Genomic DNA, 20,108 nt, shown 5'->3' on the forward strand with positions numbered 1-20,108 from the left:
CATCCTTTATCTCCTGGTGCATAGGAGTGGACTGTCCACTGCTGAAAATTCACCAGCTGAATAGTAAAAGTAACCTGATGCATTCAGTGAGACTTCCTTGCCAGCACTACAGCCTTCATGCCCCAAGGTGACAAGTGTACATGCAGGGCCCTGCAGGGCAATTGCCAGTACAGCCATCAATGATCTTGAAACTGAGGGTGAGGAAGCACTGGTACAGGTCGCCCAGAGAGGCTGTGGAGTCTCCATCCTTGGAGGTTTTCAAAAGCTGTCCAGGCATGGTCCTGGGCAACCAGTTCTGGGTGGCCCTGCTTGAGGAAGGGAGTTGGACCAGATCACCTCCGCAGGTCTCTTCCAACCTCCGCCAGCCTGTGATCCTGTAATGTCATAAACTAATGCACACATACTCCCTCACTTGCTCTTTAAATAGTGTATTAATAAAACACTACTGTTTGACTGATATAAAATCTAACTACTTCTGCTCAGTGATCTGGAATTTGAAACAGATTACATAACTGTAGGAGAGAAATGAGACATTTTAATAATCGTCAGGTTTATTGTCCCTATTAACTGTATTCCTTTAATGCAACCCACAGAGGTAGATTTGTTGCAAAAGTCTATAGCAGAGCTACCTCCCCCTCAAAAACAAGCACCACTTTTAGTTCCTGTACTCAGTTACCAGTGCTTCTTCGGGTTCAAGAGTTCCTCTGCCCCTATGCAAAAGACTAAGGCCAAGATTTTTCTCTCTGCTTTTAAGCTTTTCCCATGTGGTTAGGAAAAGCTTGAGACAAACTGGCAACACATTCCAGCTCCGCTTCAAGTAAGCTGCCCTGTTGTGAGAAAGTGCTGCAGTACAAAAGAACAGACGGAACTGGGATTCCAGCTTAATTTCCTTTTTCAGCTGGAGACATTAGAAGTCTGACAACACACACAGTAAAAAACAGGAGAGGAAGACATTTAAGTGCTCTCAGCACTTGGACCAGAAGTAAAAATAAGCAACTAAAGCTTCCTATTTTCTTCCTCCAAATGAAACTAGAGTAGTTGTTTTTTTGTTGTTTTGTTGTTGTTGTTTTTTAAGTTAACCCCTCTCTTTATATCCAATACTTCAATGTATGACAAATTCTTTAAAATGTTCTCCTTATCATAGATTACGTGCAGATTGCTCAGTAACAAGACTGCTGGTCAAATTTTATAGTAGAAATATACTAGTTTTCTTGGAAGTAAAACTGAAAAAGAGCTACAGGTTTTTAAAAAATTGAATGTACAATCAATATCCTGCTGAACAGGATCCTGAGATCTTTAATGCATTACCTGTTTCTGAGAGCACTGAATGCATGTTTTGAATATCCCCTCTGCTACCCACAGATGTTTTCTTACAGCTAGGGTTTCAACCCTTACGTTTATGTTAACATAAGATTAGCACTGTTATGTATTCTTCCTTCCCTCCTTTTCTCTCTTTCACACATATATAGCTTTGAAGCCTCAAGCAGTTGCGAGTCTAAAAACAAGGGCTGAAATTCCTTCAACTCACTAAGAGAAAACTCTTTCCCTCTTCTCTGAACAACTGGAAAAGCACAATAAATTCCCAACCCTCCTCTCAACCTTTGCCCATGGAGCTCTACTAGTAGCTGAAGTGGGTCTACAAGCTGCAAAATAGATTTGCAAGCAAAGACTACACAGTACCCTTGATGAAGAGTCAAAGTTACTTTCAACATCTCAATTAGTAGTTACAGCTACATTATACGCATAAAGCATTCACATATTTTTAATTACTACCAGTGTGATTGTGCTTGCTGCTAATGAAAGTTAAGGAAAAAAAGACTTCAGATTGATGTACAACGCAGCTCACCAACCTCTGTATGGTTCTGAGATTTTGAGGCAGATTGGTTATTTGCATCAAACGGTGCCAGATAATCTTTAATCTTGTGAAATGGATGAACAGGAACTAAGATAGCACTAAAAACAGCACCTATTATAAGAACCTGTAATCTTAAACCAGAGGCATAACCATTTAGTTTAGCAGTCAAGAGTATTTTTTTTAATTAACACATGTCATTCACTGTGAATTAGCACAAAAGTATCAGAGCTTATTTTAATTTTGCCAGTTTGGGAAGGGACAGTACACTGATACCAGCATTCGAGTTTTTTTCCCAACTCTACTCAAGAGGTCAATAAAAAAAATTAGGGGAAAGCATTCAGAGCAATATTTCCTGCCTTTTGAAAAGTCAATCCAGACCACCACGCAGATTATTTACTCATCTTTATAAATGGTGGGTCTTGGATATAGAGACTTAGTATGACTATGTATTCAAAGACCTATATTATCTGAATGCGTATTTGTAATGACGTTTGTTTCAAATACCTTTGGAGTACAAAAAATTCCATCACCAAAAATCCATATAGACATTTGCACTTATTGCTAATATCATCTTTATCTTCAGTACTCATGAAAAAAATGGGAGACGGTCTGTTCCAAAATACAGCAGAGGTCACTGAATAGCATCTACAAACACAGAACGCAGATCTGGTTTGCTCTTTGAGTCTATCAAAGCCAGCTGGATTCCTTCATTACATTAGTTGGGGTTGTTCAGCCTGGAGAAGAGAAGGCTCCAGGGAGACCTTCTTGCAGCCTTCCAGTACTTAAAGGGGGCTTACAAGAAAGATGGGAACAGACTTTTTATCAGGGCCTGTTGCAACAGGAGAAGGGGTAACTGTTTCAAAATAGAAGAGGGCAGATTTCAACTAGACATAAGGAAGAAATTTTTCACAGTGAGGGTGGTGAAACACTGGCATGGGTTGTCCCGTGGGAGAGAGGTGGTAGATGCCCCATCCCTGGGAACATTCCAGGTCAGGTTGGACAGGGCTCTAAGCAACCTGATCTAGTTGAAGATGTCTCTGTACACTGCAGGGGGGTTGGACTAGATGAACTTTAAAGGTCCCTTCCAACCCAAATGATTCTATGACTGATTACTGAAAACATCTCCTGGACCACCAACTTCAGCACTTAATTGAGAAGCCTCACTTAATCAACGGAGCATCCACACAGTGTACTTTCAAGGAAGCATATAGGGAAGAACAGGCTGTAAGTTAATGACCTGAGGCTTGGTTTATTTCAAGTACTTGTACCTCAGCACATTTGGTCATCCACCCCCAAAATATAGATCTATTTCTGTGCTAATTGGTTGTGCCTTAAAGCTGTTTTCACCTGCTTGCTATTTGGAAATGGATGATCAACTGGATAGTACTTTGCGTTGTTTCAAAATTTGGCATAATGAAATGGTGAGCACTGTGCTAGTGCTCTCTCTCTCTCTTCTGAACTTGCCAATTGTAATATGAATTCCTTTCTTTTCAGTTATCTTTCTTGGTAACCCACACTGACATCTTGACTTCAACTGTACTTATTAGGACATGAAAGGACAGTAAAATAATCTCCAAACTCTAGATTTTGTAGAACTATCACACCACTATTTTAACCAGTGAGACACCACTGCTCTGCATGCTTTTTCAAGCATGACAAATACCAGTGTAGTTACTTTACTTGTTTGCAGCCTTTGAGCAAGCAGATTCTTAAACTACCCCAAAGCATGGAGGCTCCTGGGTGCTAATTACTCATATTAAAGTCAGCCCTTTACCACTTTCCAGTTGGTGGCCTGGGCAGACTTTAAATGTGTGCTTTTTTTGTTTTGTTTTGTTAACAGCCCACCTAGTTAAAATACTGCAAGAGTCTGTGCCTTCCCTCTTCCCCAGCAAGCTCTGCAGGCGCTCTGCCAACTCCTCCTTTTAGGTTGTGAGGGAGAACAAGAACATCCTGCTGCAGCAGCCAGCTGGCTACCTTCTCCTGTCAAGGACTTAATATACTTCCATAAAGTATTCAGCTGTTGCTGGATGAGAGACAGAGTGCTCTGTAGTGCCTTCTTCAAACAGTCCTCCTCCTTGACTAGCACATGCTGAATGGATGAAAGAACCATATGCAAAGGAACAGGAATGAGAGTAGGAACACAGCCTTCATTCTTTGGATAATCAAAAGTCACCTAATTCATCTTAACCTTCAAGCTAAACATTTTCTTTGCAGGACAAAGGCTCACTTGGAAAAAAAGTTCATGCAAACTTGAAAAACCTTCAAGTTACATACATGTTTTATTGACTTCTCATCATACTTAGCTCAAGCTTGGCTCAATAAAAGCTTTCTTGCACCAAGGATGAAAATGTTTCTGCTCTCTTAAAAAGAATGCAAGAAAATCAAACATTTCTAACTTTGTTTTAAACATGAACATTCCCTTTCAATGTCTGTATCTCAAACACTGCATCACTGAGAAACTGAAAATGAAAGCATAGAAGAATAAGCAGGACTAACCTTGCCAATTCTTACCTTATTTTTTCCACCTATCACTAATTCAGTCAGGACTGGAACTTCTGTTGCCATGGCAGCAGGAAGCCTACGCTTCTGGTAATTTGGAATTACCTTGTTGGTCATTTCAGCCAGATGCTGGGAAACTCGTTCTAACTGCTCTTGCCTACTTCCCTGCCTTTCTGGAGAAGATAGCCTGTCCTACAGGAGCCAGACTGCACCATCCTCCCTCTCCTCCCCAAAGATCGGCACTCACATGGTGAGCAATGCTCGGCATCCTATGGCAGCTCTTTCCTGGGCAGCTGGCAACATACTGAAATAGGGGCAGGAGCCTAGGAAATGAGAAGCTGGAACAGGCAAAAGAGGCCAGGAGAACCACAGGGCTCCTGCTTTGGTGTGAAGATTGAGGCAGCAGAGAGAGACAATGAGAAGATGTGAAGCCAAGTAGTAGCAGAATTCCCTCAAGCAGCAGGGGCATGCAGTTCCTAGAGAGGATCAATCTTTCTACATTCTGAGAACTCGAAACATTAAACTGCCTCTCAGACAAACAGGTTCAAAAATCAAAATAAACCCAAATCATAGTTCTTTTCTCTAGCACTTGTGTTTTCAGAGGCCTGGGTTTCTTTTTAAACTGCTGCAGCTTGCAATGTTTAAAAGTATGGAACTGGCATAAGCTGATTTGTGCCACCTTACTGTTAAGTTTACCACTTACGGTTTTCTTTGGAAGTCAAGTGTCCATTGTTTTGGGATATCTATAACAGCCTGTACTGATTTGGTTATTTGCGGTATTTTTATTGAAGGGATTTTCTTCACTCAAATATATTTTAGATCAGTACAATTTAGATTCAATATATTATTTAAAAGATCATTCTCCCAACACCTATAGTGATACTGCCAAAAATAAATTAGCAGATCAGTCCCTTTCTGCTGTTAAAGAACATAGAAAGAAAGGAACAGGCAGTTATGCTATGGCTGCCCATACAACTTTACATCTCTATGTGTAACTGTGCCTTAGCAGTACCTTAGCTACAGCTTTTAGTTCAAATTAATCATATTAATGTAATAGACTTGCAATTTGCAGTAATTTTTAGAGCTACATCATTAACTCTTTGCCACGTGTAAGTATCTGATAGGAGGCAATTAAACAGAGGAGTGAGTGAAGGATTCTGCCTCCGAATCTGACAGACTGCACCGTGCAGTCCCTGCTGCTTTCCAGTGCTCTTCCTTTATGTGCCTGTGTCATGCTGTGATGTTTAAGATACGAATGCATCAGACCACCAGTGTTGCAAATACAGGGGGAAAAAAAAAAAAATTCAGGAAAACTACAGAATTATGTAAGTCCAAAACAATTCTTTCCCTCTTAACATGCTTTCTTACACACTTGCATCTTCAGATGCCCCTTTTTCCCATCTATCCTACCCTTTTTCCATCACTCTTTCCTACATTTGATTTGTCACCAAATTAGATTTGCCCTCCCCTAAACAGACCGATCTTCTTCACGAACCGCTGTTAGCCAGTCAATGACCAAAGAGATTATTTTTCACTTCATCACCCCAATCGTAATAATAATTGGCCTGTTTTTGTGGTGCAGTTTAAATAGAATAGCCCAAACCTTACAAAGCAAGGATTAGGGGAACAGTTGATGAAACTAATACACCAGTTTAGAGGAGGTAAAAAGAGGGATATTCTTTACGTAAGTATCAGCAAACTACTAGAACTTTCTGCCATAGAAGATTGTGGAGATAGGAGGCATCAGCAGGTTCAAAAGATACTTTGGATGCTGGGGAATAATGAGAGAAAGGTAGAGGGGCCAGCTCATGTGCCAGCGTGGGAGACAACATGTTGAGCCAGAAGGACTGCCAACCTTACTCAGAAGGGCATATATGTCTCCGTGACGTGATTTTATCAGGGAGGGTCAGGGTACACAGAAACAACATAAGAAGAGAATGAAGCCAACAAGCTTACCATCTGGCATACTGTAAGAGTCGCCACATCTTCAGCTGCAGCCCAGGGCTATCCTTACAGTTGTAAATAAAAGAGAGTAAGGGAGCAACCCCAACCCCAAAGACCAGAAATGCATGTACTGACCTGCAGGTCAGGACAAGTCCTCACTCAAAGCTAGACTTATGTCAGAGACATCTCGTTGGAACAGCCAGAAACCCAGCTAACAACTAAGGAGCATGGAACATCATGGGCCTAGTGCTCCAGCTCACTCTCTGGCCCTCTCAGCTACCAGTATAGCGATGCAAATGAAACCCACACCTGGACTGAAGCCTGAAAGCAAAGGCAAAGGCATTCCCTCTACAGAGAGGGCCCCATTTGTTGCTACAGTGCTCTTTAGGGCCAGAATTCTGTGTACAATTGTGACAGAAAAAGGAGAGTGAAAAACAGTTTATATGCTGAGATAACAGGCCTGTATACATACCCAAGCGCTTTATGTCCTAGTGGCAGTGGTTTTCAGTCTATGGCAACAAGTGCCCAGGAATCCATGGGCCATTTCTACAAGAAGTAACCTTTTCAAAGGAATCTGCAACACAGCTAGACAGCCTTTTGGGGCCTTCAAATGCCCCCAGATGACAACAACAGTAATTGGTAACTTCTCTTCACCTGGGAAATATCAATGTGAAGATATGATGGCTAAGAATGACAAATTAATTACCTGTGAATGGTGCTAAGATGTCTGTGGGAGAAGAGGACAAGTTATTTATCTTCAGGAATAATTATAATTAGCCAGGCATCTCCTGTTAAATTAGCATCCCCTGTTAAAACATCTTGCTAATTTGAAATAGAGAATTTAAATCTTAACACCTAAGCTACCAATAGCTTCAAAAGTATTAGTTTGTGTTAATTATTTTAGTTATTTAATCCTTTCATGCTACTTCATTGTCAGGTGAACAAGTTCCATTTTGTCAAAAATTTTGATTTTCAAATAATTATTCAACAGGCATTGACTAGTGAATTAATTCTGAGCACACTGAAGGACTTAACTTCCAGTTTAACTCTCAGTAAAATATGACCATGGAGGCTGAGGACGTGAGTTCTGTTTTTTTTCTTCCCCCACAGCATCCTAAATAGAAGCTCAAAGGGATTAAAAAAAAAGCGAATCCAAAACACATAAAAATCAATCTACTTCACAGCTATACCTATACAGGAAATAAGTCACTTCAGTGCAACTAGCAACAACTCTTAACACCCCTCAAAGATTCATTCTGTCAGCCCAAGAAAATGTTGAACTGTTTCCTCAAGTAACCTTTTGTCACTTCTCTTGGTTAAGTTGTGCATATGCGGTCTTCCCTGTAATGAAACATAAGCAGTACAGATCTGAAATGCTCTGCAGAGAGGTGACCTTTCCACTGAAAGGCAAGTGTCTGTTCAAAGTTATTTGTTTTGTGGAACAGATAAAAAAAGAAATGGCAATGGCTAGACTTGGCTTATGTTAGTGAAAAAGAAAAATTACCTGCTCTTAATTCTATTTCTCTAACAAGAGCAATATAGTTTGACTTGATACAAAAAGTCTGAAAACCTAGCTCTTCCACAGCTGGTGCAAATCCAGAAGGTTTTCATGGGGGGGTGGGGGGGAGCTGGCAGATTTGACTTTTTTTTAAGCAGCTGCAGTTACAAAAGTCTCTCCTGTTCACAAAGCCTGCTTTCCTGCAGCTTGGTATTTCTACCTTGCTCTTCCTGAGAGTGCCAAAATCAGAGTTGAACATGTTGTGACACAATCAGCCATTTGAAATGTCTGCTTTCCATTTGAATTTTATTTTTAGAATCTTCCATAGTCTTTCAGAGCACACATACCCAAAGTAACCCTTCGAAGTGAAGTAAAAAAACTAAGAAGAAAACCTGAAGGGTTTGACAAAGTCTAGAACATAAGCAAGCTTATGACATGTCTCTCATGTATAAAATGACTACTGCCTCGATTCTTTCATAAGCACACAGACATGGCTGCAAACACCCATTTGCCACACAAAAACCTGAAGCTTTCTACCTCAGAGTTGCTAGTTGCAGGCTTAAAAGTGACAGATCTTCAACTGGTAACTCTGAACTTCAACTAAGGCTCTCAAAGAAAAGAGATCCTAAACACAGCAGTCCTGAATCCTTACGGTTAGTGTTTCTTAAGGACCTTGAGCAATCCACTCACAGCTGGCCCTGAGTTGAGCGAAGAGTCGGACCAGACTACCTCCAGAGGTCCCTTCCAATCTGTATCACACTATGAGTAAGCATTCACGTGCTTTTGTGAAAAGCGGTTTCTTTTGCCAGTCACCAGCGCTTGTCCCCGGGTGCAGAGGTGTTTCTGAATTCCTCTGGAATCTAAGAGCTTAAAACAACAGGTTACATTTATTTCTGGTTGCAGCATGAGTCTGTGTGAATCCAACACTATAAACTACTCGCTAACGCCCTTCTACAATTCCTGTAAGATATCTTTTTATATAAGGTTTGACAAAGCACACTTTCGCCTCCATTTACATGTATTAACTGAATTCTGCCAAATCCCTTTCAATTCTGTTCATGAAAACTGTGGTATTTGAAATTAATTCCAATAGGCAACACTCCCAGAGGAGATCGCTGGATCTTAGAATCTCATAATGTAACCCAGCTTATTTCCAGTAACTCCAGTGAACCTAAGACAATGTACATTGGCTGAGGATCTCGTTCATCCCTGTCGGTAGTTAGAAAGGAAGGTGTTTCCCTAACTTACAGTCACTCCAGGCCCAGTATCTGCTGTTCAGCCCAAACACGCTCCTTGTAAAAGACCAGAAAGAGAACTCTCTAACATATTACAGAGAGCTATGCAACTTGTCCAAACAGAGGATACAAAAATGGGTGTTTTCTAAGGAAACACAAAAACACGAAGTTAGATGCGGGTGGGATGACAGAAAGGAATAAAATTGAGCATCTGCACCAGGTGATAAAGCAATGAAATGTGAAGAGGCATTTAAGAGCCCCCCTTTGTGCGTGAAGAACTAGCCTCTGAATATTAAGCAACATCTACACACAAATACTGTCCACTAAATGAAGATTATTACAAATAAATTCAGCAAGAACCATATGAAGGTATTACGGCATGAGAACGGGACCAGAATTATAAAAAGGAAGGCAAACTGAAGAAAAAAAGAAGAAAGGACTCCAGGTTCAATCAGAAAACCAGGTGAGAATGTAACAGTGAAAGAACTGAGAAGAAAAACTGCCTGCTGCCGTATGCTGCATGAATATTTGCATCTGCCAACAGGCCATCAAAAAGCAAACTGGCACTAAGTCATAACTCACTGTTTGCTATTTCTATTCTGGCAGCGTTATGTTTGTGCAATTTCTATCAGTCAAAACCTCCTTTTAGGGGATAGGGATAAGAAAAGCAGATATTGTAATCTACTTCTACTCTTGCTGTTTGTATTTGCTGAGTTATCTGCTGCTTGATGCATGTCTCATGCATCACTTTTTATTCAAAAATTGACATATTTATCCAAGTATGATTCAAACACACTAGCCTTATTCAAATATGTACAAAGGCTTTAGCAGACATTTTCAGCTATGCATTTTATGTGATTTAAACATTGGCATGTAAAAGGCAACATTTAATTGAGCACACATACTATAATCCCAGCCTTGTCAAGGCACCTCACTGGAGCAGCGGAGACAAGTTTACAGGTAAGCAACCTATTATAAAGTCTCTCTGAAGGCTTTTAAACCTGGGAACTTGTGGAGCCCCTTTAGATTGTACCAAGATTAGACAAAGACATACTGGTTTAATCACTTCATCCTAGTTGTAGGTTTTTTATTTTGTTTTAAGGTGGTCAAATTTTACTTTAAAACCACAAATTATCTTAGGTACAATTTTGATAGATCATCCCACTTGCACAGTTTGGGTATGGATGAGAATTTGATCATGCCATTGCAGAAAGTGTCCCTAGTTCTGCAGTGCAGACACAGCCTTTAAAAATGATGAGCACTTGCTCCCCTATACAGCCCAACATGTGACTTGTAATACAAAACCTGGTGCTCTGAGGAAGGAGATCATCATCAGAATGAAGTTAGCTGAAAACCTAGGAGATACACCCAGGACTCCCGCATCTTTCTGCACTGCTATCTCCTGTTTATTTGGAGCATACCAATAGCAAGGAATTGAACTAGCAGTTGCAAAGGAGCTGTGCAGAGATAGAGATGACAAGGAGGATAAGCAATATAAGGTGGTATGTTCTAGTGCCAAGCAAGGAAGGAACAAGAAATACCAATGAGAAAACCAAGGAAGTGCTAAAATATGAACCGATATAATGTCATATTCTTAAGCATTTTAAGGATTGGAGGAGTTCCTAACATTTATTCTCTCTCCCACCTCTGCAGCTGTGTACTTCCACAGCAGCTTCACTGAAGCCTGAACCACCGCTAACATGGTCCTGTTCCTTCCCTCCCTTCTGTTGCACCCCCACCAGCATCTACCCAATTTTGTAGCAAGCTTGTGGTTATAGCTAAACTGGTGAAAAACAAAGCTTTTTATGCAGGGTTGCCCCCACAGGCTGCCTTACCACAGAGTCAGCCAAGACTTGCCAGCACAGCAGAGCAGGTGGGAACATCAGCTCCAGTAGCTGCTAGGTGATGACCCCTGACAAGCATATGGAGATGAACCCCAGTGCAAAAAGAGAAAATTAACATCCCAAGCTAAAAGGCAAAGCAAGGTTGGACACAGAGCAAGGAATCCATAGTAGGCAAATAAACCTGGAGGGAGGCATTTCAACAGGTCGTGTTATCCCCGGGAAAAAATTGTTAACACATGACCGTATTCAACTGAGAATGAACTGAAAGAGAAATGAATGGACAATTTATACATTTTGCTATTCTTTTATCCTGTACTGCTTAAGCTTTTGTTTACACAGATAGCTTTCCACTCTGTTCAAAATAATAGAGGAAAGCAACTGCACAGGGATTCCACAGGAAAGGTTCCTTCACCTCTCAAACAGGTGAGAGAACAAGTTACAGGGAGATATGCTTTTACTTGCAATTTAAGTTACTGAAATTCACAGTGCTCTGAATGGCCACTGATCATGCTGTGCGATATAATCACACACCAGTACTGCTTTACATCTGAACCCAAGTTTTCTGATCTTTTGTTCAGTGCAGGACTATAAGCAGGTGTGCTTAGGAATACCTGAAGTCTAACATGAGATTGTGCTCTTGGCAAAGCATCACAGTTATGCTGCATTTCTTTAGCTATGGACAACACACACTTACTCAATTCAGGAGGAGGAGGAAGGCCACTATTTTCTCCCAGAAGTTTATCCTGCTCATTTATTATGCCTCTCCAGAGCATATGGCCAGAAGCAAAGACAACTGTTTTTCATACAGAGCTTAAGGAAAGTAACTTAAGCTCGACCACCACAAAGAATGGGCTTCAGTAAACCATGGCATGCACGTGTACCACTGCAGCACAGCACCAACGCACTGGTCCTCCACAGTGTGCTTTAATTTGCAACTTCTCTGTTACAACTAGAACAGAGAACAGCAGCGCTATGGCAGGTATAATTCACCCACCCCAGCACATCTAAGCTACACAGCATCGCCAGCCAGTTATGGGGTGCAGGGAAGACTCACAGATCACTTTGGCATGGTTGGGAACTAAAAGGAAACAGAAATTTCTGTGGAACAAGTTAGGTGCCTAGATGATAAATGAAGTCTAAGCTATTATCCTATGCTCCCCTTATAGGGCTATACAAGCACCTCCTGAGAGCAATTAATCTCATCCTAAAATACATGTTTGAGACAGGCATGATGAACAGCCTGTTGAAGGTACCATGTTTTCATCCTAACTATGAAGAACAAGTGATTAACTGAGGCTTTGATATCTAGTTTTAAAATCTTTAAAGCCAGAAGAGACAAGCCTCAGTCTCAGGGGGAAGGAAGAAAGGAGATAACGGGCAATTCAGCTTCCCTCCTTCCTCTGACCAGAGGCAGAACATCCCTCCTGTCATCCCTGAAACACGAAAACGTAGTCCTGGCGACATCAGCCATTAGCTACCCACTCACCCATATACGTACACTTTGAAGAGAGATGGCAAATGCCTCCTGCTGTTACCTGAACAGCTGCCACCTCCAAACAGGGTGTCCAAGGGGAACACCCCATAGCTGGGGAGGGAGCCTGTGCTCCCCCCACAGAGCATCAATCCAGCCTCACCAGTACTGTGCAAACCAACTTACAGGCACAGACATGGTTACCAAAATTAACAGCATGATTTCGCTGACCCCTTCAGCCAGGGCAGCAGTGTCCAGAAACACTCACGCACTGCCTCTTCATCCACAGCTGCCCTTCCCCATGCCAGCTCTGTCCTATACTTTGTGTCGGGCTCAAGCATCAGTGCATGACTTGGTGAGTCAGCTGAACCGAGAGAGATTAAAAGGCATTATTTGAGAAGCCTTCCCTGATTAGAAGTTAGGCTAATTCGTTCAAGAAAATTACATTCATTTCCCAGTTATCTTTAAATACATCAATTTGGTGTGAAAATGAACTGGGTCTGTTGGCACTTACGATTATATTCCTACTTATTCTGTTCATTCTACAGAATATTGTAACAAAGAAATCAGCAGTTTACATAGCCTGCTGCCTCAGGTTACAGAAGTTTGCTTGTGTATTATTTCCTCTGCCATTTTGAAAAGCACATAAATTATTAACACAAGTCACTAAAATTCCCTGTCTTTCCAGAAGGACATTCTAATCATCTGTCAACAAAAATCACAGTTTACTGGGTACCTACTAATAATCTTCTACTCAGAAAAATGCAACTGATACATTTCAGAATTATAGAAAAGAAGTGTTTTCTTCTTTTAATTTCAGAACATCCAACAGGGTTGGTGTGACAATTAGTGAATACTTAAATGCTTGAAATTCATTGGAAATAGTCTGACAGTGATGGCCAAATAATTTCAAGCATGAGAAGAAGAGAAAGTCTCAGACTGATGAATAACTGACATTTGACCTGCTGTTCACTTCCTAAACTGGAAAAAAATGCGATTCATATTGAATTGAAGTTGAAGCTGGCTAAGAAAGCATGAAACACTGTTTCATGTTTCTGCATTGCCTTACTGTCTAGTGCTCTTTTTATAAAATTGTTTTATTCACTGGTTATAATACGCATATTGAGGAGAGGGGTAAATACTTAGGACAAAGCAGTGAGCATAACTCATAAATGTTACAGAAAATAATTTAAACATTTTTATAAATGTGGCTGAAATTTTGACTTTAATAGATTAACACAATGCCTGTGTGAATTTATAACGAAGCACATGTAATCTTTGTTGTTAAGTACTGAGACTTTCAAATATCAAGTTTTTTCTGGCACACTTACACTGGTCTGAAGTTGGTGAGGAGTATATTTAATAGAAGGCATTTTCACCACAACGGGAATATGAACCACCATTGGTTCATGTGGCTGCACAAAAACCAAAACCAGCCAAACAAACAAACAAACAAACAAAAAAAAAAAAACCAAAAAACAACCCACCCAGAACCTTGGCCTTAAGACACAGAGCCACGGCAGGATTATAAAGTCCTTCTCTCTGAAAATGTGCGACTTGAGGCACAGAAATTCCCTGCCAAGGCACTACATGCAAACTCCGGTGGAAGAGAAATTGTTGTAGACCAATACCATTTCGTCTTTATTCTCTGATCACCTAAAGCTGAGGAAGCCTCTCTCTTCTGAGAGAAAAGCAAACTGAAAAGAAACGTTTACACCCAATGTTTACTAAGGATTATACCCTCACCCTGCCTTCTATTGAGACTCCTGTTGCTTAAGAAACCAGGTGTTAATCCCTCAAAGTGGATGACATTTTCCAACCCTGCATATTTCACAAAACTTGAACATATTCAGAGGGAAAGAAAGTTTACATAAGACACAAAACAGATGTTTAATAAACTCTGGTAATCTGACAGGCAAGTATGTTTTGTTCTTCCCAAAAGACAGCCACAAAAAGGCAGCACCAATTTTCTTCCAAACACAATAAAGACGACTTCAGTTCAGTTTTAATTAAAGAGACTGGATCCTAACCAAAAGAATCCTTACCTCCTACCTCCTCTTAACCTACCTGATATATTTTGATTTCACCTTTGATGATAATGGGAAACAACTCTGACTTTCTATTTAGCATCAGTAGTATCATTGAGTCACATCAACACCATTGACCCAGACAGTAAGATATGATCAGTGACAGGCATCATGTCAGAGTTAAACCTGGACTGAGTCACCAAACCATCCCAGCAGTCTAACATGAGGATCAGTCATGTCTTCAGCATTACCTAGAAAGGAACAACACTGACTCTTTCTACTTAAGGGTAATTTTAAAGCAGATTACTTCTGGCACTGAAACAACTATAAAAATAAATATAATATAAACAGCATAGTCACTAAACATTAAGGGGTTTTCTTCCCCAGAATGATCTCCAGTCAACAATCAGCTATTTTTACTGTTCCTTAAAAAACGTATTTCTTTTTTACTTAAACTGGCTTGAATCTACAGGAGGAGACCAAATCAAAACAAACATAAGAAAATCCCTAAGTCTTACTATGGCTTTATGGAATCAACTCCATTCTCTTCAAGCTAATTTAGATGAGACTGGTAGAAATAAAACCAGAGCAGAACTGTACACCTCCTCCCCCTCTTTTATAATACACAACTTCCACTTGGCAGTGTTGGGTTTTGCAAGCCTTTCAGAAGAAGTGTCAACCTTTCAAAATGCCCAAAATCTATCTATATATGGTTATCATTATGTGTCCAAGGGTGAAAAATGTTCTTCCTCCTTCACATTAGTAATTTCAGCTAAAGCTGTTGTCCTCTTACCTAGCAGAAAAGGGACTGTATTTGCTAATTTTATCATGTAGTCATAGCTCAGCCAAACACTAGCTGAAACAGACTGGCATATTTTGGAGCTCTGCAGTCTTCAGTTAGCATATCTAACTAATTTTTCAGTAAATACAGTCAAACTGGAAATTAGAAATAAAAAGCAAGAGACAACCACACTTGCATGCAACCCCTCCATAAAGCCAATACCATGACCAACAGCTGCAAGCACTGAATGATAATGAACTTTGCAACTCATGGCCTGATTTTTAGGCATTGATTACCTACAACCGCAGCTGAAGCCAGCTCTTGTCTGAGACTTCAGGACAGACTCAAACTAAAGGTACACAAATTCAGTCATAAAAAAGCTGAACAACGTAAAAGGGGGAAGGATATTCTACATAATTTATCTTCTCATAGCAGAATAGACAAAAACGTGCTCAAAAAGATAACTGATGAATTTTATACTTTCCTTTTATCTTAAAGGTAGTGAATACAAAGTGAAAGTAATATAAGCTTTTTTTGAAAGCTGCAGTGCCTACCTTTCCCCCTCCTTCCCCAAGCATCAGCATTACTTTTTTCAAGCAAATACAACCATCTAACTGGACGTGTGTAAAAGATCCAGGATTATCTATTCAAGTTTTCACTGGCTTTTTGGAATATAGGAATGTTTGGAAATTTTGCAATGCAATATTGTTTGTTAACAGCAAGCAGCATATAAGGTTTTTCTTATGTCCTCTACCTTTTACAATATCACATTTGCAAAGATTGCTGAAAAGGCCTTCATTGCGTTTTTTTTGTTTTTCAAGTCTCCCATACACTTTATGGGTTTTTTCCCTAGCAAAAAATATCATTTACAGGCACACATGAGGCCATGTATATCTCTCTTTCCTTTTTGGTTTTTTTTTTTGGCTTGTGAGAAGCTAATACAATGAGCCAGAGATGATATCATTATATAGCACCAAAACACTAACACCAAACGTTGGTCAGTAAAGATCAACTTTCCTTTCAAAGGACAAACGACACCAGAGTTACTCCACTTTTAATCACCTGAAACAGCAGCAGGACTGGGGGGCAATGGAAGTAGGTCATGCTTTTCTCCCGTTTTGTTACATGCAGAAGTGACATAGAAATGAGGATTTTGGGCTAATAAAAGCAAGTCGTTTGCATACAATGAGAGGAAGAGGATTGCCTAAGTGCCTCTTGGAAGATAATTAAAGGCTAAAACAAAACTCAAAAACTAAAACAAACAAACAAAAAAAACCCAAACACAAAAACACCCAAACACATATCATCCCCAAAACAAAACAAAACCCAAGGCAAACACCACACAGATAAGATCTTTTTCCACTTTTAGTTAATGGGGGAGTGGTAAACCTGTAACAAAAGAAATTGTAGAAGTAGAAAGGAAGGAGGACTAGACAAATGGACAGTCCCAACTACTTTACCCAAATTCAGGGGGAAGTAGCACCAGCATCTGTTCCTATTTTTACACAGTGTTTACAGGCAAATAGTAAACTGGCATGACAAACTTCGTATCATCCTACAAGACACATCACAAACAGCAATAAAACCACTCCAAGTTTTGCCCATTTGCTAATAGAGAAAAGATTGTCCAGCAAAATTCCTGAAACTGAAGGAAACAAAACCTTCTCAGTTTATACTTATAACATATTTGGAAGGTTACTTTCATAACCATGGCAGCTCAAGTTTTGGAAAGAGTAGTTCAGACCTTCAATCATGCAAAAAGCCTTTAATTCTCCACTGAAAATCAAGCCCACAGATGTGCTTTAAGCATGTATGTTTAACATCCTCACAGCCACACTTGCTGCCCCTAAAATATTTTGTTGAAATGGTGTCATTTGCTTTTTCTGTGGATACTGCACCAATCCGGCTAAAAACAGCAAGTTTGTAAATGGGAACGTCGGTTTTCCCAAACATCTCAATTTACATGTATTGAAAATTTTTCATTTTTGTGAGATGGGACTAAAAAATTAATGCCTTTTAGAGCAGACTGAAAACAATGTGTATTGCTCCAGTTGACTATACATACCTTAAAGAGAAAAGGCATTAGGAATCTGCTTTAAGAGGCTTTATAATCTAAGCATCCTGCAAATTTCACTACAAGATTTGACTTGAAAACCAACTGGGCTCTCCTTGAGTAGAGATAGTTATGAAATAAAAGCCTCACAAAATAATCATACTGAAGTGGTCAGAACAGAGAGCTGTTTCAATACCCAGGTCCTCCAGGTGTTGCTGAAGCTTAAAAACAAAAAGTAATGTTGATGTTGATCTTCTAATACCAAAGATCCAAAAAATAGTATTTTCTCAAACTCCCAGAAGCAAAGGTGGAGTTACACAGGTGCACTGCATTCATCCATTATGTTTTCTTCTAAACAATTTAATGAAAGGGACCTGATCTCAAAAGGGCTCCTGCTAAGCATTTGTTAAATGAAATTATTAACACTCATAAATTGCACATCATTTCCAAAGCACGGTGAAGTAGCAGCTGTGGAAGAAAAAAAAAGTTTGTATCTGGGATAATAGGGATATTTGTACCACATAAGATAAACGACACAACTTCATTAGCATTTGATAATTTAAACTAGAACTACACTTTTGAACAGCAATGACTACCTACATACTGCTAATTTTAGTCTGTTTTCTTTGGATATTCGATAGGCACTCTGAAGGGCACAAAAGCATAACAAGTTGCTACATACATTGAGCATTTCACTTGACTGACAGTTCTGTTCACAAATACCCGCCTGTCCAGAGGATTTGCTTTCTACTAAAAATCTGAGACTGAACACACAGTTGTAGTTGAGTCACGAACAGCAGCAGAGAGCAGACTAAAAAGCATGTGCGTGTACACACACACGAGACAAACAAAACCTTATAAACAAGTAAAAAATATTTTTTTTAAAATGTGGATTTTTCCTAATCAGAATTCCTTCCTCTTTAATACAAGGATAACTTTTTTCAGTGGCCATAAGCGCTTTCACAGCACACTACACATGTAAGATCTACGTATCTTGCTGGTAACCCCCTGCTTCACAGAAGGGAAAACTGAGCCAATGAAGGCATGGAAGTTACCATAGCAAGCAACAAATTATGAAATTTGAACTCATGTTTTTAGTTTCCTATTCACTGAACCCTGAGAACTTTGAAAAATATACATTCCAGTACACTTTCATAACAGCAACAGCCTTCAATGACCTTACATGTTAATTATCTATGCATGCCATGTTAAAATCATTAGTGGTTACTCATAGCTAGACAGTGTTAAACAGAATTGGTCTTTATATCAAAACTAATTCAAACTAATTCTTCTGATCACACACGAAAATAGTAGTAACTCTGTTTCCTTAATCGGCAAGTACAAACCCAGATTAATTTCAAGGGGCACTGACTGTATAGAGAAACTTTAGATGAGATGGCTTTGATTCTTTCCTTGCACTTAATGCATGTGAGCACTTGGTGTCAGTTAAGTGTGATATAAATTAGTGAAAACTTTGATGATTTCAAGTTACCATCCTAAGGACTTGTCAGATGAGAAGAAAAAAAAACAAACCTGTATAGACCTATAGTTTACTGATCAAAAGCAAAACAGCACCAAGGAAATACACAAACTGTTCAGAAAGTATATGAAACCACTGATGTAATATTTGAAGGAAAAAAAGCACCAAGGACTTTCACCTCTTCTGAAGCTGTTCAAACAGAAACAGAATAACAACTGTAATTTACAGCTCACTTTGCTGTTTAATGTTATTCTATTGCACCATCATCTATTTAATGCTGATGTAACAGCCGTTTTCTCCACAACATGAAATCATTAGCCAAAGAATGAGAGTTGAAATAAAAAGAGAACTGGTTTGAAAACATGTGTTTTTAGAAAAGCCTGAATAATCTTTAGCCACCCCAATCTCCACACCCTTACCGGAACATCAAAAGTTTCTTGCGTGTCATCCAGCATCTGAATTTTGATGGAGACGAGTTTTCCTGGAGGTGTCATAGGTGGTTTCTGTCCATGCTCCAAGGTACTGATCCCAGCATTTTCCTGAGCTCCTAAGCGGGATCCTGCTGTTGGTCTCTGCTCTGTTTCACCCATGTTTCTCTAAACACGTTTCTTATATCTGATGAAAGAATAAGGGCAAAGACAACCGTATCACTTAAACTGTTGCACATATACATTATGATATATATACTTACTGATAATACACCATATGATCATTAAACACAAAGTAATAACCACTATGATTTATTTTTTAATGTATGATATGAAGACATGAAAACCAGGAAAACCTTACACTTTTCAAAATACACAGGCTCATCATCTGCTGGGGGTAAGACTGATAGACTGGCTACAAAACAGTACTGCACAATGGAAATATATTCCTTTTCTCCCAGAAAAGGAAACAAAACCACATTGGAAACAGAGCATAAATTATGCTAATTTTTAAGTATTCACAAATCAGGCTATTAGCAGCCACAGCCAAGGCTCACAGAGAAGGGAGAAAGGTGAGGAGAGCAGGTGGGACAACTCACCACTTGCTGACCATCATTCCCTCCTGGCTAGATCAGCAATTTTTCCTTTGGCCCTTCCTGCTTCTCTGTCCCTTTTGCAGGTGCTGCCTTGCTTAAAGGTCTGCAAAGCAGGAAAGTTAAAGGGGTACAAGATAACCCCAATTACATGGCCTAAATTATTTTGTTTCCTTTGGAGACCAGAGCTGCTCTAGAACCTGGTGCCCAGCATGATGTCACTGGTGGGCCAAGGACTTTGAGGAGGTGCTACTGGGAAGGCCAGAAAAAGCCAGAGTAATAACACTGGTTGGGAAAAGCAAGTGAAATCTGATTTCCCAGAGAGCCCTGTAAGCAGGAGGGGGACACCAAGGAACACACTTTCCTCGCTGTGCTAGGGGAAGACCACACCTGCACCACT

At 39.9% G+C, this 20,108-nt stretch overlaps 1 protein-coding gene across 5 annotated transcripts in view; it reads right to left on the reverse strand.

Moving 5' to 3' along the window:
* FARP1 (FERM, ARH/RhoGEF and pleckstrin domain protein 1) overlaps positions 1-19,277 on the reverse strand; it is a gene marked incomplete at both ends in the record, with an annotated part of 174,550 nt that extends 155,273 nt beyond the window's left edge. For all 5 annotated transcript variants that reach the window (XM_082009256.1, XM_082009255.1, XM_082009254.1 and 2 more), the window contains one exon: positions 19,107-19,277. In XM_082009256.1, coding sequence (XP_081865382.1) covers positions 19,107-19,277 — 171 coding nt within the window. The remainder of the gene's footprint in view (positions 1-19,106) is intronic.
* Positions 19,278-20,108: the final 831 nt, after the last annotated feature.

The sequence above is a fragment of the Phaethon aethereus genome, assembly GCF_964289735.1.
Source record: "Phaethon aethereus genome assembly, chromosome: 1".
Classification (NCBI taxonomy): Eukaryota; Metazoa; Chordata; class Aves; order Phaethontiformes; family Phaethontidae; genus Phaethon; species Phaethon aethereus.